Below are 25,145 nucleotides of genomic sequence, written 5' to 3'. Positions count from 1 at the left end.
ATCCTAATTCCTGGAACTTGTGAATATGTTACCTTACATGGTAAAAGGGACTTTCAGATTCTAAGTTTAGGCTCTTCGGATAGGAAAATTGTCCTGGGTTATCTGAGTGGGCCTCATATTGGGTTGGCCAAAAAGTTCGTTCGGGATTTTTCTGTAACATCATTCATATATATCCATATATATATCCATATATATCCATATATATATATATACACACATATATATCTCCATATATATCTATATCCATATATCCATCTATCTACCTACCTATCTATCTATCTACAAGGTAGGAGGATCAGAGTCAGTAGTAGGAAATGCAATGAAAAAAGCAAGAGGTTGGAGTGATGCAAGGAAGGGGTCATGAGCCAGAGAATGCAGTGGCCTTTAGAAGGTGAAAAAGGCAAGGAAATGGGTTCTCCACATACAGCCTCCAGGAAGATTCAGCCCTGCTGACACCTTGACTTCAGCCCAGTTAGACTGATTTCGGACTTCTGACCTCCAGAACTATGAGATAATACATTTGTGTTGTTTTCCACCACTAAGTGGGTGATAATTTGTTATAGCAGCAATAGGAAACTAATACAGCCTGTTATTTTTTCATAGAACTCTGGGTTGTTTGTTTTTTTAATGTGCAGTATATCTTCCCATCTCTCTGAGGGTATTTTTTATAAATTAACTTACCTCTTATTCTGCACATTGTCTCTGATTTTGGGGGGTTCTCTTTTCTGGTTTTCCTCATTTTATTGTTTTACTATCTTTGGCTAGCCATTTATATTTGAGAGTGAAATCCTAAAAATCTGTGAGGAAGCGTTGTTTAAATGAGCAGGTTTATCCCAAGGAGAACTTTACTATATATAATGTAATTGGTGGGCATATGGCTATTTCACTGAAAGCCCCCTGTTTCTGTTACTGTTGCTTCACAATAAGTTACCCTAAATTTTTGTGGGTTAAAATGACTATTTTATTTTGCTTAGCACTTTTGTGGGTCAAGATTCAGGATAGGCTCAGCCGGGCAGTTCTCAAATGGGTTATCTCATCCATTTGCAGTTAGATATCAGTTGGAGTTGGAGTTATAATCTGGCTTATTTGGGCTGGAGTCTAAAATAGCTCACTCCCTTGGCTGACCGTTGATGTTGGCCACTGGCTAGGTGCTCTGGTGGTCTGTCAGCTGGATCGTCTGCATGTGACCATTAGGACATGACAGTCTCAAGTAGTCAAACTTCTTACATGGTGATTGGCTTCCTCTAGATCCCAGAGCAAGCGTCCCAAGAGAACGAGGTGGATCTTTCGTGACCTCTTCCAACCAACCTTCAGAACTTGTGCCATGTTATTCCTCTTCATTCTATAGGTTGAGGAGGTCATATGCCCACCTGAATCCAGGGGGACTGGAGATAGACCGACCATTCAGTTGGAGGCATGGAAAGAAATTAGAACTTGATTGTTCCATTCCACTGATCTATTTGTGTATCTTGACACCAATACTGTATCTTTGTAATAAATCTTGAAATCAGGTAGTCCCCGTTCCCCAAATTTGTTCTTATTTGTCATCATTGATTTGGCTATTATAGGTCCTTTGCATTTTCATATATGTATTTTAGAATCAGTCTGCCAACTTCTAAAAAAAGGGCTGCTGAGATTTTGATTTGGATTGCATTGGATCTATCGACCAATTTGTGGAGAACTGACATCTTAGCAATACTGAGTCTTCTGACTCATGAGCACAGTATATCTCTCCATTAATTTAGGTCCCCTTTAATCTCACTCTGCAGTGTTTATTTTTTAGTGTCCAGATCTTTCACATCTTTCGTCAATTTATTCTTAAATGTTTTATATGTTATGCTATTGATTTTGTATATTGATCTTGTATCATACAAACCTTTCTAAACTCATTTTTTAGTACTGTTAGCTTTTCTGTCAGTTCCTTTGGACTGTCCACATAGACAATCACATCATTTGTGAATAGAGACAGTTTTACTTCTTCGTTTCCAATCTGAATGCCTTTTATTTCTTTTCCTTACCTGACTGCACTGGCTAAAACCTCCAGTACAATGTTGAATGGAAATGGTGAGAGTGGACGTTTGTGTTATTTCTGAGCTAAAAGGGAAAGCAAACTGTCTCTTTCCATTAAGGTATGATATTAATGGTAGGATTTTATAAGTGCCCTTTATCAGGTTGAGGAATTTTCTCTCTCTCCTAGATTGCTGAGAACTTTTTTTTTTAAATCAGGAATGAATGTTAGATTTTGTCAAATGGTTTTACTGAGTCTATTGAAATTATTATATGGTTTTTGTTTTCTAGTTTGTTTATATGGTGATTTACATTGAAAGATTTCAAATATTAAAACAACCTTACATTTCTGAGATAAGCCCCATTTGGTCATGATGTAGTATCCTTTTTATACACTGTTGTATTTGATTTGCTAAGATTTTGTTTAGAATTTTTGTACCTATGTTCATGAGGAACACTGGTCTGTAGTTTTGTTTTCTTCTAATGTCTGTGTCTGGTTTTTATATCAGGTCAATGCTGGCCTCACAGAATGAATTGGAAAATAGTCCCTACTTTTAAATTTTCTGGAAGAATTTGTGTAGACTAAGGTATTATTTCTTCCTTAAACATTCGGTAGAATTCACTGGAGAAGCCATCTGGGCCTGGGATTTTCTTTGCGGGAAGGTTTTTAACTAGAAATTTAATTTAAAAAGTAGATATATGGCCATTCAACTTATCTATTTCTTTTTGACTGAGCTTTGTAATTTATGTCTTGCAAGTTTTATCTAATGGGTTAAATTCACTGGCATAAAGTTGTTAATAATATTCTCTCATTTTCCTTTTAATATCTGTAAAATCTCTAACAATGTCCCTCCTCCCATTCCTTATATCACCAATTTGTGCTTTCTTTCTTTCTTTTTGTCCTTATGAGTCTGGTTAGAGGCTTATCAATTTTATTGATCTTCTCAAAGAACTAGCTTTTAGTCTCACCGATTTTTTTCTATTGTTTTTCTATTTTCTACTTCATTGATTTCCACCTCGGTCTTTATTATTTCCTTTCTTCTACTTAGCTGGGACTTAATTTGCTCTTCTTTTTCTATTTTCTTAGTGTGGAAGCTGAGATTATTGATTTGAAAGCTTCTTTTTCTCATATAAGCATTTAGCACTGCTAGATGGCACTAGGTACTGCTTCAGTGGCATCCCAGAAACTTTGATGTTTTTCAATTTTCATTCCATTCAAAATACTTCCTGATTTCACTTTTGATTTTTATCCATGATCCATGAGTTATCTAGGAGTGTATTACTTAGTTTCCAAATATTTGGTGCTTTTGCAGAGATCTTTCTGTTATTGACTTCTAATTTAATTCTATTTTGTTCAAAAAAACTTACTTTGTATGCATTGACTCATCTTAACATTATTGAGACTTGTTTTCTGGCCTAGAATATGGTCTATCTTGGTAAATGTTCTGTGTGTACTTGAAAATAATGTATATTCTGCTGTTAGGTGGAGTGTTTTATAAATGTCACTAAGTTGTTTGATAGATTTATTCACATTTTCTATACCTTTACTGACTTTCTGTCTACTTGTTCTATCAATAATTGAAATAGACATACTGAAATCTCCCCCAATAATTCTAGATTTGTTGACTTATCTGTTCAGTTCTGTCATCTTTTTGCACCATGCGTATTAAAGTTCTGTTATTAGGTACATAAATATTTAGGATTGTTATGTCATCTTGATGAATTGACCCCATTATCCATAGGAAATGACTTTTTATCCCTGGTATTATTCTCTGCTCTTAAATTCGTTTTCTCTGATTTTAATATAGCCACTCCAACTTTCTTTCGATTAGTATTAGCATAGTATACCTTTTTCCATACTTTCACTTTTTTTTTTTTTTGTAGTACGCAGGCCTCTCACCGTTGTGGCCTCTCACCGTTGTGGCCTCTCACCGTTGTGGCCTCTCCCGTTGCGGAGCACAGGCTCCAGACGCGCAGGCTCAGCGGCCATGGCTCACGGGCCCAGCCGCTCCGCGGCATGTGGGATCTTCCTGGCCCGGGGCACGAACCCGTGTCCCCTGCATCGGCAGGAGGACTCTCAACCACTGCGCCACCAGGGAAGCCCCCATACTTTCACTTTTGACCTATTTGTCTCTATATTTAAAGTGGGCTTCTTTGTATGCAGCATGTAATTGGATCTTATTTTTGAAATCAATCTGACCATCTATGTTTTTAAATTGGGGTATTTAGATAATTTCCATTCAGTGTATTTATTAATATGGTTAAGTTTAAATATATAATCTTGCAATTTGTTCTCTAATAGGAGACAGCCTGTTTTTTTGTTTACATTTTCTACTTTCCTGACTTTTTTGGATTAGATATTTTCTGATTCTATTTTATCTTATTGGTTGCTTATTAGCTATAACTCTCTTTTAGTTTAGTCATTTTAGGGTGCTCATGTATATTTTTAATTTATCACAGTATATCTTCAAATGATATTATACCACCTCATGTATAGTATAAGAACATTTCAATAGTTTACTTCCATTTCTCCGTTCTCTACCTTTGCACTTATTGTTGTAATACATTTTACTTTTACATGTTATAAACCACATACTACCTTGTAATTCGTTTTGTTTAACTACAGATTTTAATAGTAAGAAATTTAAAAGAAAAAATTCTTATGTTTAACCACAGAGTTACAATTTCTAATAATCTTTATTTCTTTGTATAGATTCATATGTCTATCTGGTATCATTTTCCTTCTGACCAAAGAACTTCCTTATCGTTTCTTGTAATGTGGGCCTGTTGCTGATGAAATCGTTTGGCTTTTGTATGTCTGAAAAGTGTTTTTTTATCTTTATTTATTTATTTATGTTTTGCGGTACGCGGGCCTCCCACTGCCGCGGCCTCTCCCGTTGTGGAGCACAGGCTCCAGATCCGCAGGCTCAGCGGCCATGGCTCACGGGCCCAGCCGCTCTGCAGCATGTGGGATCTTCCCGGAACCGGGGCATGAACCCGTGTCTCCCGCATCGGCAGGCAGACTCTCAACCGCTGTGCCACCAGGGAAGCCCTATAAATTCCTTTTTAAAAAAAGACCACTTGGGCTTCCCTGATGGCGCAGTGGTTGGGAATCCACCTGCCATTGCAGGGGACATGGGCTCGAGCCCTGGTCTGGGAAGATCCCACATGCCGTGGAGCAACTAAGCCCGTGCGTCACAACTACTGAGCCTGTGCTCTAGAGCAAACAAGCCACAACTACTGAAGCCCGTGCGCCTAGAGCCCGTGCTCCACAACAAGAGAAGCCACCGCAGTGAGAAGCCCAAAATATCTTTTAAAAACAAAGACAGGGCTTCCCTGGTGACGCAGTGGTTGAGATTCTGCCTGCTGATGCAGGGGACACGGGTTCGTGCCCCGGTCCGGGAAGATCCCACATGCCGCGGAGCGGCTGGGCCCGTGAGCCATGGCCGCTGAGCCTGCGCGTCCGGAGCCTGTTGCTCCGCAACGGGAGAGGCCACGACAGTGAGAGGCCCGCGTACCGCAAAAAAAAAAAAAAAGAAAGATATTTTGGGAGCTAGAGTATTCTAAGTTGACAGATTTTTCTTTCACTACTTTAAAGATTTTACTCTACTACCTTTTCACTTGAATAGTTTCTGATGAGAAATCTAATGTTACCTCTGTTCCTCTGTATGTAACGAGCCTCTCTCTCTAGTTGCTAGGATCTTTATCACCGGTTTGGAGAAGTTTGATGATAATGTGTCTTGATATAATTTTATTCATATTTCTTGTGCTTGGGTTTGTTGAGCTTCTTGGATCTAAAGTTATTACAACATAGTGCTTTCTTCAGAGAGACATGCTAATGTCAAAAACTCTTATAGAGGAAATGAAAAAGTTTCTAAATGATGGTACAAAATGATGATTAAATAAAGATCAGCTCATTCCAGAATGTTTTAAAATTGTGTTATCATTTGGAAGAGGATCACATAAACCTCCTGTTACATATAAAAATCTGTGGCTAAGCAGAGGAAGAGTCTGAAACGTGTTTTAGCTAAAATGTGAATTACAGGAGGATTTTCAAGAAGCAGCAGGCCAGATTTTGTCAGGTGTTTTGAAGAAGGCTACAGCAACTAGCTACTTAGCAGGCGTTTTCATCACACGAACCAGTTGGACAAGTATCCGCAAGACCCCGAAGAAAGTAGTTTGACTTCAAGTGACAAGATTGTTGGCTTTATAAGAATCTGAATCTTTGGAAAAATTATACTGCAGTAGGAAACCTTGAAATTTTCTAACTGTTGCTTGGGCTTGAGAGTAAAGAATGTTATTAGCAAGACTTAAGCTTTACTGAAACCACCTGGAAGAACCACAGAACCAAATGGAACAGTATTTTCTCTTTCTTTCAACACAAGGGTGAGAGGCCCTTTCTCTGAATCTTCTGCTCAGCCTGAGAACTTGACTTTGAGAGAAGAGTGAGAGCTTTATGAGCTGCAGTCTGATATTGCAGTCAAGAGGAGGTGTACTCATCTGCCCCTAGACAAGTTCTGGGTGTCTGTGAGGGAAGAGTATCCTGTCATTCATAGGAGAGCAGAGAACACTTCGCTGCAGTTTTCTACTCATTACATATGTGAGCAAGCTTTGACTTGTTCGACGATTATCATGAGCAGGGATGAAAATCCCCTCATTTTAGTTGAAAATGAAGTCCATGTGTGTTTATCTCAAGTTTGATCCAGAACTGAGTAACTGTGCACCAGAAAAACAAGCACAAGTTTCCATTTATTTTATTCTTTGTTCCTAGTTTCAAAAATAACAATCTTATGCATAAGTATGTATATAAAAGAAATTTTCAAAAGCCTACGTATATGTATAATAATTTCATAACTGGTAGGCCTAGAGGCCTGATAATGTTATTCAGGAAGGAACTGATTTTTTCAAAGTTCTGTACAAAAAACTGTCTCAGGATATACTTTTATTCACATTCTGTTGACTTACGGTTTAGTAGCTACACCGATTACATTGTCAATAATTTTCATGTTGTAAATAACATTAGCTAAATCAATTTATAACTTTTATTGAAATTAATTAGAAAAAGTAAATCACATTTTTGGGGCATAAACCAGCTATTTAACAGAAATTTATTATCTTTGCTTTATATGTTTTTTAAAAAAGTAATTTATGAAAAGGGAAGTAAGGTATTAATTTCAAGAAAGGTAAGCTAAAGCTAACTTCTTTTTCAAGAAAGTTTGGGTAAGAAGTCATATTAGTTTTAAATGGAGGGGGGAAAACCACATAGCTTACCTCATTAGCTACTTGTAGACATTTATGATAAAGATTTTGGCCTTCTTAGGTGTGATGGCCATGAGAATGTGCTTTGCAGACCACCAAGCTATAGGAAACTTAATTGACCCAGGCCCCAGTTGCTGTGCTCTGAACACCATGGCTGTGTTGGTGCAAAGGCCACACGTGCCCTGATGCTTCCAGCCAGTGACTTGAGTGCACTAGGAACACGGAGGCAGGACTATACCTTGATGTCATCAGACCCTTTTTTTTTTTTTTGCGGTACGCGGGCCTCTCACTGTTGTGGCCTCTCCCGTTGCGGAGCACAGGCTCCGGACGCGCAGGCTCAGCGGCCATGACTCATGGGCCCAGCCGCTCCGCGGCATGTGGGATCTTCCTGGACCGGGACACGAACCTGTGTCCCCTGCATCGGCAGGCGGACTCTACCACTGCGCCACCAGGGAAGCCCTCATCAGAGCCTTTTGATGGCCACCTTTGATTCGAAGACTCCCTGACAGCACTGCAGACCTTTTCTCAGACTCCACAGCAATGGAGACTATTTCGACCTAACCTTCTTTCCCCTCTCCTTCATCCAGAGTCATGCGTGCTTCATGGTCCAATGGCTCTACCGGTGTTCCCAGTCTCTTTCTCTCAAAGGTATTTCCCTCATAACATCCTTGCATGTTTAATCCTGTCTTGGTGTCTTGGAGGAATTGCACTAACACACCAGATATGGTTAAAAAATCAAGTAGGAAATAAAAAAGGAAAACTAACTTTTCTCTACCTACACTACCAACTTATGTTAGAGCTGGTGTCTTTTGTGGGGAGAGAGAAACACATTAATATTTTATCCCCAATATTCACAGAAAAATATCATTCTCTTTTTCTATGACAATGATTGACAATTGTTACTGGATTATTATATCTGTAACTTAGTGATCCCATTAACATTCTGGGATTTGTAGCTATAAGAATATTTATGTAGGAATACCTTGAGACTTGAAAATTGTTTCAAGAATTCCTCTAGGGTAAAAAGATTCAAAACGAGTACTCAAGCCTATTTCTGACAGGCTTCAACTCTCATTTCATTCCTTGATCCTCTGGGTGTTGTATCTTGTGTTGAAACTGAAATATTTTGCTCTCACCTGGCAGCTCAAAGTAGCTGAGTCCAATTCTTGCCAACACAGAAGCCCATCCTAAAAGCCATCTCCTGTTTCCTCCCTCTTTATGTGATTTATGGAGTCTCCGATAGAGTCTAGCTGTATGGCAGTTAAAAGGCTAGACTCTAGTCCTAGGGGGATTACACAATTTTACAAGGTTATTAAGACAAAATTTATGTACAGGGGTGTTATAGGACTAGAGTTCACAGATTAGGGGGAGAAAAAACATCAAAATTTGGGTATTAAACATGGCAAAAATCCCAATTGTTATAACTGGCACTCAAGATCAGGTACAGGAGAGCAAAGTGTCGTATTTAAGAATATCCCGTATTGCTATCAAGCTGCTTGAAACCTGGCTCTATCACTGACTAACCATAGGACGTTTGGCAAGTCACGTTACCTCTCTAGTTTCCTTATCTACGAAAATCGGAATGATAAAACGTGCGTAGAAGAATCAAATGCAAAAATATAGGTAAAGTGCTTAGCACTGTACCTGACGCAGTGTAACCACTCAATAAAGGGTGGTTTTCATCACTAGTAAGGATACTTGTACGATTTTTCATCTGAGTGCTATACTATCTAGGCACTATGCATCTTGCATTGAGATCAAATTCTTTTGGTAAATTAACTTTTATTGTTACGAAAGAAGTACAGGAAAGTACAAAACAAATCAAGGGTGATGAGGTTCCCACAGTTCAGCACGTACACTTTCAGTTAACGCCCATCCTTGATGTCCACCATCTCACTCCAGTTCTCCATGGTGTCCTTAAGCTTGGAGCTTCTCCACCCATCTTCTCCAGGGAACAGTTGTTGGGCAGGAGAGGAAGGGATAGGAGGTTGCTGGGAACTAGGGGAGCTGCTGCCTTGCTTGGATAGGAGAGGGGCCCCGGCCATCCAAGCATCTCAGATGCTTTCAGTCATTCCTCCATTTCCAGACCTGGACCTCACGCCCTTCTGAAGTAGATGGTGCTTCCGCTTGCACAGGGCGGATGCACTCACTTCTCGTCCGGGATAATCCCTTCTGCCAATTTTCAGGTGGTCACTTCTTCCACTCTGGTAAATTTATTACTGTTCCTCCACCTACTTGGCATCTTCTGAAAATTTGTTGCAATATATTGTTTTCTGTAGTTTTCCCTACCATTCTTTTGGTCCTTGTGTGTTAATACTTTTTAAAAAAATTCCTGACCTATCATTTCAGGAAGATTTGAAGGACTGGGAGAGAAGATAAACACACGTGGCAATCATTCTTTTTAAACTTGAAGTAGATGCCAGATTCTAAGATCAGTTCATAAGGTGAAAGTTGCATTTAGACAAAATTAATCTTGAACTCGTATAGTATGGAAAGAAAAGTATCTTTAAATGTTAGAATCCCGGGCTTCCCTGGTGGCGCAGTGGTTGAGAGTCCGCCTGCCGATGCAGGGGATGCGGGTTCGTGCCCCGGTCCGGGAAGATCCCATGAGCCATGGCCGCTGAGCCTGTGCTCCGCAACGGGAGAGGCCACAGCAGGGAGAGGCCCGCGTACCGCAAAAAAAAAAAATTAGAATCCTAGTCAGCCTGGTGAGATGTTTTTTCTCTGAGAGGCACATGGGACCTTAGGCACAGGAGTAGTACTCCCATTTTATACACCTATGGGAACATAATTTTGTATATTGGCATGGCAAGTGGAATTACCCACACTATTTGTTATTTTTTATGCTTGTGCTTTTTTCCCTGAACTTCTAAGCCTTTGCATAAATAAAATGTGTGCAAGATGATAAAATTAACTCTGCTATAGATTCTTAAACCTCTCTTTAAAGAGACAGTTTGGTACAAGAGATTCTAAGCTGAACACATAGGCGAGGTTAAAAAGTCTTACACGGGGATGGTGAGTTGGTAGGTGCCCGCTAAAGACCAAGAGCTAAAAAGTGACGGTGCCTGAACTGGAATCGTGGACTCTCTCTACCCCGTGGCCCCAGCTTCAGAGTTTAGAATCAAATTAAAATTGGGGAAAGACTTTGAGCAAGGGTTGTTTCGGTTTTCCAGTGCATGCCTAATAATGCAGATGAATTGTACTTTGCATTTTTATTTATATAATTTGAAATAAGACATTTAAAATGAGATAATTGTATTGTATAAGCACTTTATGTTTTGATTGATTCAGTTCCTTTACCTCATTTAGTCCTCACAATAATTCAGTAACATAAACATTGTTATTACCCTAATTTTACTGATGAGTAAACTAGGGCTTAAAGGGGTTGAAGACTTTCTTCAGGTCATACAGTGGCAGGACAGGATTCTGTGACTTTTATCACCACCGTACTCTGAAATGGGGGGAATCTCTGTTTATTTAAACTCAAACACTTAACAGAATATGATCATAATGACCAATACTTAAGCTCCAACTGCCTTTAAAAGTACAATAAGTTCATACCTCTTGGAATAGACAAAATTTTAGGGGCAAAAAGGGGAGGGTCTGGAGGAAAGAATATTCTGGACTTGCCACTGACTCATCAAAAATAGGAGATTATGGTGACAGTGAACTCACAAAGATTTTTGAACATCAAGGTAAGAATTTTTCTCAAAATATAGCTGGACTCAGAATCACCCTGATCTGACAGTGTTGTTTTCTAGACTGAAACTTAAAGAAGTAGTCATTAGAACTACTTGTTTTTTTAAGGTGTCCAGTTATAGTTCAACTTTATAGTGTATCAGATTTATCCATACTAATGAAAATCTTTTTATACTGACAATCTATTCTAAAACTATCTAAAAATGCCAAATCTGCCAATGATGGTAACAGCATCATTAATTAATTTTCTCACTTAAAATAATAGCCTCCCCTTCCCTTCTCCCCCTTCTGGTCCAACTTTAAGATTTATTTCAATTCATATTTTCAGCCTACATCTGCTATCAGATATAGAAAAATGACCCAAAACCTCAAGTGATATCCACGCCAGCTATCATATGTAATGAACACCCTTTTATAAGCTGGCCTTTTTATACTTCTAGTTGACAGATAACTGTTTTATGAACAAAAGCATAAATAATTAAAAATCATTTTGAATCTACATAAAGGTTTCCATAATAAGTCTTTGATGTGATTACCTCATGCCTTTAGCATTAATGAAACAGAAAGATTTTTTCTGATATAAAATAAAATAATATTTGGTATCAAGTAATAAAGCTGTTTCACTCAGAAAATCACTAACTGGCTTAACTGGGTGTGTAATAATATTACAATGATCAGTTTCATTATATGATACTTTCTTGACACATCTACATGTTTTGAAAAATCAGAAATGTAATAATAAAATAATTATAATGAACTATTGAAGGAAATCTGCAGAGTACAGTATTAAGTATATCCTTAATACTGAGCATAATTCAGAAAGCACTTGTGGGCTTAAAATATGGCTTCTTTAGAAATATTCCTTATTATGTGCATTCGGTTAGAAAAATATACTATGAAAAGTTTGGTGACTTTGACATGTTGCCATTGCTAAAAATAGTATCTGTCAGTAATGTCCTGGTGCTTTCAAGGACAACAGTCATCAAAGATTTTTCTTTTTACCTATAGCATTGCTTTTGCATGTGAAATTTAACTACCATCCACTTATGAATATTACTTTTTAAGCATGAATTATAATTGCTCATAAAACATTTCTGGGAAAAGATTGCATTAAAGTGAAAATATACCACTTATCATAGAATAAACAATGAAGCTAAAAGATTAGTACAATTAAATTTAATCTAAGTAGGTCTTAAAACACAGCACTTTGCAAAGCAGTTTGGCAATATATGTATAAAACAGAACCAAGAAACTAGACATAAACTGTTGATTACAAGGAGAATACGTGCAATCCAATGCCTTTGGGACTCTCAGTTCCAGTCACAGATACAACCTTTAAACATACGGGCTAAAAATTTTCCCTAAGATGATCTGTGCTAAGGCTTTATATATCTTAACATTTTTTTTTAGTTTTAAAATAATGGCCCAATTGTACACAAACAAGCCCGAGTTATGATTGCAATTTTAAGATTTGATAATTGTTTAAAGCATTGATGTTATAATGACACATCCATTTTTAAAGGCCACTTAAAAGGAATATTTAAATCAATAAATGGTAATGTTTATGTGTAATTGTGCCTATATGCTAAAAGTACATACAATTTAAAAAATAATTTAGTTACAATTTTTCATTGAGGTAACATTGGTTTACAACTTTATATAAGTTTCGTGTGTATATTTCAACTTCGTTATACACTACAGCGTGCTCACCTCCAAAAGTTTAGTTTCCGTTTGTCACCATATAGGTGACCCCATTTACGTATTTTGCCCTCCCCCCAACCCCCCTTCCCCTTTGTAACCATTACTCTGTTCTCTATGTGTTTGTTACTGTTTGGTTGGTTTGTTCACTTCCTATTTATTTATTTGTTTATTTATATTCTACATATGAGTGAAATCATATAGTATTTGTATTTCTCCATCTGACTTATTTCACTTAGCATAATACTCTCAAGGTCTATCTATGTTGTTGCAAAAGGCAAGATTTCTTCTTTTTTATGGCTAAGTAGTATTCTACTGTATACATACACCACATCTTCTTTATCCATTCATCTATTGATGGACACTTAGGTTGTTTCCATGTCCTGGCTATTGTAAATAATGCTGCGATGAACATAGGGGTGCATATATCTTTTCAAATTAGTGTTTCTGTGTTCTTTGAATAAATACCCACAAGTGGAATAGCTGGACCACATGGTAGCTCTATTCTTAACTTTTCAAGGAATCTCCATACTATTTTCCACAGTGGCTGCCCTGACTTACATTCCCACCAACAGTGTAGGAGGGTTCACTTTTCTCCACACCCTCATCAACGTTTGTTAATCCTTGTCTTTTTGATAATAACCATTCTAACAGGTGTTAGGTGATGACTCCTTGTGGTTTTGATTTGCATTTCCCTAATAATCAGTAATGTTGAATATCTTTCATGGGCCTGTTGGCCATCTGTATGTCTTCTTTGGAAAAACGTCTATTTAGATCCTCTGCCCATTTTTAAGTCAGGTTGTTTGTTTTTCTGTGGTTGAGTTGTTTGTGTTCTTTATGTATTTTGAATAGTAACCCCTTTTCATATATGTTTTGCAAATATCTTCCCCCACTTGATAGGTTGTCTTTTCGTTTTGTTGACGGCTTCTTTTGCCATGCAGAAGTATTTTTTTAGTTTATGTAGTCCCATTTGTTTATTTCACTTTTGTTTCCCTGGCCTGAGGAGACATATCCAGAAAGATAAGTGTCTTGAGCATTGATATTGCATAAACTGATGTCTGTGTCAAAGGCCATGCTGCTATGCTTCTTCTAGAAGTTTTACGGTTTCAGGTCTTACATTCAAATCTTTAATCCATTTTGAATTGATTTTTGTGTATGTTGTAAGAGAGTGGTCTGGTTTCATTCTTTTGCATGTGGCTGTCTAGTTTTCCCACACTATTTATTGAAGAGACTTTCCTTTCTCTATTGTATGTTCTTTGCTCCTTTGTCAAAATTAATTGTCCATATATGTGTGGGTTTACTTCTGGGCCCTCAGTTCTGTTTCATTGATCTGTGTGTCTGTTTTTCTGCCAACGGCATGATGTTTTGATTACTATAGCTTTGTAGTTATAATTTGAAATCAGGGAGTGTGATACCTCCAGCTTGTTCCCCCCGCCTCAGGATTGCTTTGGCTATTCAGAGTCTTTTGTGGTTCCATATAAATTTTAGGATTTTTGTTTTATTTCTGTGAAAAAATGTCACTGAGGTTTTGAGAGCAACTGCATTGAATCTGTAGATTGCTTTAGGTAGTATGGACATTTTAATGATGTTAATTCTTCCAATTAATGATCACAAAATATCTTTCCATTTCTTTGTATCTTCTTCAATTACTTTCAACAATGTGCTATAGGTTTCAGCGTACAGGTCTTTCAACTCCTTGGTTAAACTTATTCCTAAATTAAATAATTTAATCTTATCAAGAGGACTAGACAGAAATTTTTGGTCAAAAGGACTGTGTAAATAGTCCTTTTGACCAAAGGACTATTATCCACCAAATAAAAAAGAAATTCACTTAGCATTTTTGAGAAATTCATTTCTTCATCATTAAAGCAAATGCATGTTAAGTTTTTCTAATTGAAAAACATAGTTTATACCCAGAGATTCTATGAAAATTGGATATTAGATAGCCTTAATTAACATATCAACAGCTTATTAGTCATTTCTCAGGTGTTTGGTATCCTTATTTCTAATTAGCATCCTTTTATAACATAATGATCTTTCAATATCTTTGATATAAAAAGCTGGTCAGACTTAAAAAATAAACTTTATGGTCCTTCACTTTTTCTATTTAACATTTTGCTCTCTGATATGCACAAAAGACTATAGTGGACCCTTGATCAACATGGGTTTGAATAGCTCAGGTCCACTTATATGGTGATTTTTTCTCATAAATATGTACTACAGGACAACACAACCTGCAGTTAGTTGAATCCACTGGTGTGGAACCATGGATAGGAGGGCCAACTATAAAGATATACTCAGAATATTTGACTGCGTGGAGGGTAGGCATCCCTAACCCCTGTGTTGTTCAAGGATCAACTGTATTTGTTTTTAAGTCATTTCATGGTGATAAGACTTGCTTCACTACTAAACTGTAAATGAGGGGACCATTCACAGTGATTAACAGCAAACCTTCTGCAGCCAGACTCCTTGAGTTCAAATCTTAGTTTTTCTACTTAATAGTTGTGTGGCTTTGATCAATTACTTAATCTCTTTATGCCTCAATTTTCTCAGCTATAAAATGGGGATAATATTGATAATAATTCTTACCTTGTAGTGTTATAGAAGGAATTAAATGTATTAATACAGGTCAAACATTTAGAACAGTGTCTGGAAACTAGTAAGATCTAAAAAAAAATCCAAGCTATTATGAATATGAATATTTATTCTTACAATATTTTATTGCCAAGATACTGTCTCAGTCAGCTAGGTAAAAATCCATCTTAGTCAGTATCTCTACATTTCCTGATAGTTTTGGTGAGCTGTATCTTGTTTATACATGTGATAAATGCCCTGTGTGACATTTCTTTCAGTTCCTGGTCCTTGACAAAACTACATCTTGTGTATTCACTGATTTTTTTTTACAAGGGAATATATATTGTCATGGGGTGAATTCTGTCCTCTTCCAAAGATGCACTGAAGTTCTAACCCCCAGTACCTCAGAATATTACCTTGTCTGGAAATAGGGTCTTTGAAAATTTAATCAGGTTAAGAGGAGTTCATGAGGGTGGACCCTAATCCAATATGACTGGCGTCCTTATAAAAAGGGAAAATTTGGATACAAACACATAGAAGGAAGCAGATGTGAAGATGGCCATGTGCCTAGAGTGGCACATCTACAAGCTAAGGAAAGCTAAGGATTGTTGGAAAACACTACAAGCTAGGAAGAGGCAAGGAAGGATTTTCTCCTGTCAGAGAGAATCAAGGTCCTGGGACACCTTGATTTCAGATTTTTAGCCTCCAGAAGAGTGAGACGATAAACTTCTGTTGTTTTAAGCCACCTAGCTTTTGGTACTTTGTTAGAGCAGCCCTAGGAGACAAATACAGGTATCATATAGATTTATCTACATTCTAACTAGACACTGAGGAGGCTGCAATTAATCATTCCCTCATTTTTTTTCTTAAGGGTCATGAACTATGGATTTGAAGAAATAAATCCTTAATTTCTAGGTGTAAATGAACTAATGCAATTATTTTTGATCAGTGAGTGGAAAACAAGATGGTGAGTGACTGAACAGTGTCACAGCAACGTGATTGGGCCTAGATTTATTTCCATTTTCTACTGATATACTTTCCAAGGGATACCTTTATTAATGCTTTTTAAAAAACTACCACTGCTATCTTCTAAAATGATCTACTTTTATATTCTGGGAGACAAATGTACCTGTTAAATAAACTGTCCTTAGCTCCTTAAGTACCCATCACACTGATAGATTGATTTAGCAGGGAATTAATAGATCAGGTAGTTGAACTGCTTTACTTCTCACAGGAGGAAACTGAAGTCAAGAGAGGTTAAGTAACTCGGACTTGTGATGCACAGTCTAGAGGCTGTACTTATTATAACCTTTTTTTCTGCATCACATCACTAAGGACTTAAACGTAAGTTAAATCACATTTAAAAGATCAGATTCTTCTGGATCTTTTTTATATCCTCTTCATAGCTTGTAGTATTAGTGGCCTACCAAGGGGAAGTGATAACTGTTTATTGGGGAGAATGCTTGTTTGCCAGTTATCTTGAATCTGTAAACAAACTTGCTATTAATAGTTGAGTAGAATGTGGGTATATATGTGGGTATATATGACTTCCCTGTCCTTGTGATAGCCATAACACGTCGAAGCCAGTGCATGTGAAGTCTACACTGTTTTCTAAAGGCAGAAGCCTTCCTTAGGGTGGTTAAGTCAGTAGGAATATTTCTAAATGGGGCATCAAGTAAAGACTGGTCCTGAGTTTCGGAAGCATGCAGACATTTTTAGTACGACCTCATATCCCATCATAGCTGACTTCGGAGGCACTGGGTGAGGAGGTCATGAGAAAGATCAACAAACCAAAATAAAAGAGAATCTAAGTAAAACTACCAAGATCAAAAAAAAAGAGAAAAGTCATAACAGCTTTAATAAATGACTTTGTCTAGAGCTATTAGTCAATTCATAGCTCGAAGACTCAACCTGGTAATTAACAGTTTAATTAATATCTACTAATCTACAGTTACTTAGGGACCTCTCATCTTCAAATATTTGCTTCAAATATTATTAAACTTACTTTCTGCCAGAAATCATGCTAATTACCTTACAGATGTTGTCTTTTTTAATGCCACAAAACTGTAAGAAACTACAAATATTATCCTCATTTTTACAAGAATGAAAATGAAGCTAAGAGAGTTTAAACAACTTGCTTTATGTTGCATTCTTAGCAAATGATTGGGCCAAGATTTAGACTTAGATCTAACTCCAATGACACTTGCATTCATGATCTAATCAGAAGGTTGATAGAATCCCTGACTGGGCATCTTTCCGTCTCCCTGCTGTTAGGTAACATATGGGCCCTCCTGCTGGTTAAGCACTTGGGTCATTCTCTTCATCTGAGGTCAGTTTTCAATATAATCCTTTCTTCTTTCAGGCCTTAGGGATTTGGTCTGCTTACTTTTCTTTTTTCCAGCTGTCACTGATTCTCCCTCCTGTGATTCATCTCCTACTAGAATTCTGGAACAGAATACAGATTCCCTTTTTTTTCCCTCTTTCTGTTATTTCTGATTAAAAAAAAAAAACCTTCAAATTTTTAAGGAGAATCTCACTAGCAACTTCAAGTTGCAATATAATGATATTACAATTGCTTCTGTGCTTCACTAGCAAAAGGTTACTTTTGTTACTGATGTTAAATTTACTGTTCATAATTATTTTTGCATAAGTTCTTAGACACTTATAAGGCAATAAGTAGAATTTTAGTTTGACTCAATTACAATTTCATAACCCTTGCTCTTTCTGCAGGCGTACAACTGTCCTGATTTATCTTGCTATAGCTTATACTTGAGAGATACTAAAAGACATTATTGAAGATTATATTATCAAGATTTACATCTTAAGAAATAACTAAAGACAAGAGACCTGAATATGAGGAATTTCAGAAAACGCCCTCCTATTAGCCAACTTTGCCTTTACTGAGACTAGTATTTATGGAGCACTTCAAGTTCTAAATGCTTCTTATATAAAAAGCCATGATGATGATTATCTACACTTTACTGATGGAGAAATTGAGGCACAGAATCTGCCCAAGAATACTAGTAAGTGATGGGCCTAAGATTCAAACCCAGCGCTGTATAAACAAATGCATTCAGCAGATTTTCAAAAATGTGGTATATGAACACAAATCTTGAATATCATGTAAAGAACAGATTTCATTTTCTGTATTTTTTATCCTGCAATTCCTCTGGATCTTAGTTTGCTTTCACACTCGCAGTATCACCCGATGCTTTGGAAAAATGGATCTCATTTTACTTAAAAAAATTCTACAGTTAAATAATAGATGAAATGCTTTGTTAGTGTGACTTTTTTAATTTAGTCATTGTGAGGCTAGCTGGTTAGCTAATTCTTTTGAGATCCTTGGTTTAAATTAGTATCTCCGAATGTAAACTCTTCTTAAAAATGTACACTTGCCACTTGTCTCCTGGGTTCTTTGATAAATGCAAGTGCATAACACAGATGTGATAAAACTTCAGATATACCATCCATTTTACAGTCCTCTCTTATAAACTTTACCAGTTGAAATGTTCTTACTACCGTTGAGTGTTTTTTGGATGTATTCAATCCAGGAATACTGAATAAATTAATACGTTTTATAGATTTGTTTTTAACTATTGTCTCTTTTTGAGGAAAAGGGCAAAAATGCCCCTCTTCCTAACCCCAAAACAAAACTGGCATTGACCTCAGAACTCAATATTTATGTTTAATAGACATCTGTGTATAAATGTGTTTAGTAAGCTATGCATAGTTCTTTTAACACAATGGCTCTAGAATCTCAGGAAAACGTTTTTTAAGGAGAGATTAAAATGAAGATTATTAGCCAACAGTAGTAGTTCATTTTACAGTAAAAATATATTATAGTGCATAAAATGGCTCTCTACTCAGAGTCATAACCTTGCTTGAAAAACTACTATGAGCTTATGTGATAGGTAACATTGGTCTAACAGGCTTATCTTTTATCCCATTTTGTTAGATTATTAAAAAAAATTTTTTTAATACTTTAAAAATAGAACATATAATTAGTGAATGGGAAACATTTGAAGGTTATTAATAACAGCCAAAAATCAATGATGTTATTCAACTCCAAGACCATTTTGGGGGGAAAAGATTATCTTATCAATATCTGTTCTTGGATGAGATATTTTCCCTCTGTATCCATAGTCAGTTCAAGTTCAGAAAACTGACTTTCAGAGGGAGGAAACTGAGAGAGCTTTGTTTGTGGCATTTTTAAAAGACTCAAAGTCATAATCTAGATTATCCTTGTGGAAATGTCTACACATTATCAAACATCTAGAGCTGTGCTGACCACATTTCAAGTTCCTAATTGCAGAGAGAAATTTCTGCCACCACTGCAGAAAGTTCTACCGGATAACACTGTCGCAGAGGGTCAGAAATGGTAGTAAATATTTTAATTGTTAGACAGCTTATCAGTATACATCCAGATATTTGGTAACATATAAAAGGAACTATGAGTTATTTTTCCCAAGAAATTTAGAGATGACAAAAATAACTTACAAATTCATTTATCAAAATTTTAATAAAAGTTCATTAATATGCTAGGCACTAGGTTAGGCAAAAGTGAATGAAGTGTGATTTTTTTTTTAACCCTGAGTGATTACAGTCTTGTGGATAAGCTGGACAAGTATCCAATCACTAGATAATGTGAGTTTTGCTCTAATGAGATTATACACTAAACAAAGAAGGTATTAGCTCTGTCTGGAGGAATTGAGGAAGACCTCAAATAGGAGATGATAGTTGAGCTATTATATTAAAAAGCTATTTTTAAAGGATGTGAAATAGGAATACGAAATAAAAGCCTTCATCTTTCTTGATGTCTGTATAGGTAAATTTGGGACTAGCCCTGAACCTGAGGCAGGACACTCCACCAACATTTTGTAGCCTGCACTTGGGAATCTATATCCACTGAATACCGTTCTAGAGCCATATACCAGGTTTTAGGGATATGACTCGGCCTAATGTACAGGTTTTTTTGGGAAATCCCAGGCTAACAACTAGAGCTGCTACAACCCACAGTGTGATAGACATGAAGGGATTAAACAGTAGAGCCTGCACACTCCCGAGCTCCTGCTGCCAGGCCACGATGAATGGTATAACCTGGGGGATGTCGCAGGGCTGCAGAGCAGGTGGCTCCATTCTCAGCGGGACTCTTCTAGGTTTGTACGTGTCCCTCCCGCCATCACAGCTTGGGGGGATGCAGATAACGCCCAGGGACTGTGCACTGGGAGAATAAACGAGTGGGGGCTCAGGCTGAGGGCACTCTCTGATGGCCTTCCCGCACGAACGTAGTAGGGCAGGTGGGAATCCTGGAGGTGGGTAAGGGGTCCAGGTAGTATCAGAACAGAGACTTTACTATACTGGTTAAACACAATCACCAGTTCCTTCAGCGAGAAAGACTGGAAGTTATTTAGCCATTGTAGTATGTCGTCTATAGATTGGTGTATGTCTTTGTATCAGTCAGGGTCCAATCAGAGAAGCAGAACCATTAGGAACTATATCTGTAACAATCAGAGATTTGTTATAGGGATTGGATTTTATGCAATTGTGGGAGCTGGGAGCTCAGGAGGAGGGACTGAACCTTGTGTCAGTTCTGTGTCTGATGTTGAGGGAATGGGTGTCTTGCAGAAGCTGGGAGCCTCCGTCATGTCGCTAAACACACTCCAGGCCCAGGAGCTGGAAGGAAGGAAGAGGGTCCTGGGAAAGATGAAGCAGCTACTTTCCACCAACGAGGTAAGAAAGCAGATAAATGACAACGTGTGTGAGCTACAAAAATAGCTGCGGCTTCACCTCCGTCCTCCAAATCTCACGCAATAATCTCTCCTGGGCCTAACCAGAGATACACAGGAAAGAGAGCTCTAGGAAATGCAGTTCAGCCCGGCCAAGCTGACACACTGCAAAGTCAGCACCTCCTTAGGGGACGGTGTTTCGGTCACAGGCAACAATCTCTGGTTAACTTCATAGAGCCATGTGTTAAAACAACCAAAGACCGCTTTAGGTATTTATAGAGAGAGATACTTAAATGGAGTAGATTCTGACGATTCTACTCGAGTCTGGTGCTCCAAGTGGGCAAAACCAGATAAGTATCACTTCTTAGATGATTTTAACTTGGTGGGGAAAGGCCTATGGAATGTTGACCTTCACAGCCACATAGACTTGGCTACTTTCCTCGCGATGGCTAAAATTACAAATCATATGTAGATTTCCTCATAAGTATGCAAAATTAACTAAGTAGGAGAAAATGCCTAGATAAAATTATTAGGTATTTATTGACAGGTACCCATGACGTTGGGAGACTTCCCTGTGCATGAAAATTAGTGTGAACCACATAAATATATCTCACTAAACTCAAACTAAATGTATCCCCTACTCAGCCTCTGCTTAGCTGGATCTCAAAATGCCTAGGCACTCTAAAAGCAATGAACCTGAGGGGAAGTAGGAACTGAAAGAGATAGTGGTCTTAACTGATTGTGGTTTAAATTTCTCACTTTGTAAACTTTATAAAACTATCTAAACATGTAAAATCATTACCAAGTCTCTTGGGAACCATGAAAGTGAAGTACAGTCCTCCTTCTGTGTCTGAGAGGGATGGGTTCCAGGACCCCTAGAAGATGCCAAAATCCACGGATGTTCAAGTCCTTTATGCAAAATGGTGTAGTATTTGCAATATAACCTGCACACATCCTCCTGTATACTTTAAATCATCTCTAGATTACTTATAATACCTAATGAAATAGAAATGCTATGTAAATAGCTGTAAATAGAATGCAAATGCTATGTAAATAGCTGCTGGAGTATGGTAAATTCAAGTTGTGCTTTTTGGAACTTTCTGAAAAATTTTTTCCTGAATATTTTCCATCTGCTGTTAGTTAAATCGATAGACGCGGCCCCTGTGGATATGGAGGAGAGCAGCTGTACACAGAAGCTTAAGCTTCTTTAGGTCTGTGGTCAATCTGCCTCTGGCTCATGCTTTATTATGATTAACTGTGAAGTCCCTGAGATCATCACCCACACCGCTTAGCACAGCTCTTAGCACATGTTTGTCTCTTATTAAAATTTGTGGAAGGCAAAATAAAATAAAGGGGAGAGAGAAAGAAAGAGGAAGAGAGGAGGGGGAGAGGGGGAGAAGAGCAAGGGAGCAGGGAAAAGGGAAGAAAAAAGGAAGGAAGATAGCAAAGAAAAAGAAAGGGAGGAAAGGAGGAAGGAAAGAGAGAGGGAGGCAAAAGGGAAAAAATGTGCAAGTTCATTGAACCAATTAAAGACAAGTCCTGGACCAGATTCCAGGTAATCTAGTCAGTTCCTTGAGAAATCAAATAAAACTAAGCATATATTTTGTAGACCTATACTTTAATCCATGATTATAAAAGTAGTAGAAATATTCTGTATCATATAAATGTTCATTATAGCATGATGTAGAAAAATAATAGTTATGAGAGAAAAATAGTGTTTTATTCTTTAAAAATACCTTATACAAAGAAGATTTCTACAGATTGGTAGGGTCTTAACGAAGATTTATTTTTAGAAGTTTTGATGTCTAATATTTCCTTGTTTAGTGATCAAATATAAACTATATTAAGGGTCAGGAATGATTATTTTGGAGTCTCTGAATCCCAAGGGGCCTGTGGCTCGAACTCAAGTGGTCTGTCAACTTAGACAGGAAAAAATAACAATTTTTTCCAATAATTTCTAGCTGTAGTTTAGCATGTCCTTCAAGTATGAACGTAGGCAGCAAACAATAACATTAGCCTGTGACACATTTTCAAATCACATCACATGTTGTCAATATCTCAAATATGTTGACTCTATTCACTAATTTGAGATCCTAGTAGTTATTAGACTGGCCACTAGATGTTGTTCCTTAATGTGTTAACGAAGAAGCATACATGTTAGTCTATTTCACATTTGTCATTTTAAATCTTTTGGTAACTATATGTCAATATAGTTTCTAATTCTAGTGTTTTATTCCATACACTTAAAAACATTATTACAAAAGGGGTACATAGGTTGCCAAAGAGTCCCATGTGCACAAAAAGGATTAAGAAACCCTGCCTTTTGCAAGGACAAAATGTCTCCTTCATTGCAGTATTTTTTTCTGGTTAGTATTCTAGAGATGAGAATGGAAAATAATGGTGATTACAGGCGTAGTACACAAGGTGGCAGCACATCACAGTTTAATTTCCCCAAATCAAATCCCCTCATTCTCGGCGGTATCTGGATGCTTCAGTGTAAACAAGGAGATGACTAGGATGTAATACATTTTCAAAAAATAGCCTTTGATACTTTCAGCCTTCTAATGTATATTGGTATGCTCTTTCTGTGTGTGTGGTATATTGCACACATTAAAAAAAAGTTTCTCAGTTTGAGAAACAGAATAAGAAATGATGTTAAATTATTTTCAGGATTTTCTCTAAATGTTTCCTAAAAACAAAACGAAAAACCCCAGCAAAATTCAAAGAACCAAAAAAGACACTACTCTTATGAAGAAAGACTTTTTTCTTAGTATAGGCACCATGGTTTCATTTACACTAATATGTTCTCTGTGCCCAACGGGTAATTGGTGAATTACATAAAACTTTTTCCACCGGCATACACCATTTGTAATCACATAGCCTCTCTGGTTTAAACTTATGAGTTTTTTTTTAAGTGAAAACAAAAGGAGCAGGGAGGTAGATGTGGTAAAATGCTCTTGGGTGGAATACGTTGAAAATTGGCTGTGATGCCTCATTTCTCCCATGATACCTCCAGTGTTTCCTTTTGCTTTCCTTTTTTCAGGACTGGGCATGGAGCTCACGTGGGCAGCTCAGGGAATAACGTGCCTGGAAGAGCCTTCTGGAAGGATGTGAGAGTCATGAGAACGAGACCTGGAAAGCTGAGTTGCCCCGGCCGGATAGAGCCCAGGAAAATGAGGACCCAGCCAGTCTGCTCCCAGACAGACAAGAGAGGCCAGCTGAGGCCAGGAGAATCACACAGCCTTAGTCTCTGAGCTGCACCTGATTCTAGCTGTATGAGCAATAAACGCTTATTCTTTTTAGCCACTGAGTTTTAGGGTAGTGTTTTAGGCAGCATTGTTTGTAGAATAGGTAAGTGTTACAAACTATATTACTAACTAAACATGAGCGCATGCCCAACCCAGGTGATACGTTTTAACAAATGTAGAAACTATGAAATACCTAGCATTCTATTGCATCAGCTATTTGGGCCTGTGTGATGTTTCCTGAGAGCCTCTAGCCATTTAGTAAATCTAGTTTTGACTTTAGGTACAGGAACTGGGGGTGAAAGAAGAAATTGAGTATGGGCATGGGGAGGAACTGTTACATATGAATGTTTGTGTCCCCCGCAAAATTCGTATGTTGAAACCCTACCCCCCAGTGGGTCTGTATTTGGAGATAAGGGCTCTAAGGAACCAGTTAAGGTTAAATAAAATCATAAGGGTGGTGCTCTCATAGAATTGTCTTCGTAAGAAGGAATATCAGAGATCAATCTCTTTCTCTCTCAAGCCCTGTGTGCACACAAAGAAGAGTCATGTGAGAACGCAAGGCCAGCTGCTTACAAAACATGCCTCGGAACGAAACCTACCTTGCTGGTACCACGATCTTAGACTTCCCAGCCTCCCAAACCGTGAGAAATAAACGTCTGTCGTTTAAGCCGCCCGGTCTGCGGTATTTTGTTATGGCAGCTCCGTTGACTAACAGAAAGTGGGAAGACAAAATAGAGGGAAAGTCATGATGACTCGTAATTATGGTTTCCCAGCATTCTGACGACTTAACAAATATAATTTTATTTAGTCTCCCACGACAGCCCACTGGGGGGGATACTATTGCTAGCATCCTCATTTTATTCACAGATCAGAAAACTAAGACAAAGAAAGGCTAAGTAACATGACCAAGTTCTCATGGTTAGTAAGTGGCCGA

The 25,145-nt window shown here is 37.6% G+C and overlaps 1 protein-coding gene across 1 annotated transcript in view; it reads left to right on the top strand.

The window, feature by feature from the left end:
• LOC115858093 (serine/arginine repetitive matrix protein 1) overlaps positions 1 to 24,881 on the top strand; it is a 44,875-nt gene extending 19,994 nt beyond the window's left edge. Inside the window, exons 3-4 of the mRNA XM_070045519.1 lie at positions 20,863 to 20,967; positions 24,007 to 24,881. Of these exons, the coding sequence (XP_069901620.1) occupies positions 20,863 to 20,967; positions 24,007 to 24,077 (176 nt within the window). The 3' untranslated portion in view covers positions 24,078 to 24,881. The remainder of the gene's footprint in view (positions 1 to 20,862; positions 20,968 to 24,006) is intronic.
• Positions 24,882 to 25,145: the final 264 nt, after the last annotated feature.

This window comes from Globicephala melas, chromosome 5 (genome assembly GCF_963455315.2).
Source record: "Globicephala melas chromosome 5, mGloMel1.2, whole genome shotgun sequence".
NCBI classification, from domain to species: Eukaryota; Metazoa; Chordata; class Mammalia; order Artiodactyla; family Delphinidae; genus Globicephala; species Globicephala melas.
Note: the sequence above shows the minus strand (reverse complement) of the source record. Positions and strands in the feature narration are given on the sequence as shown.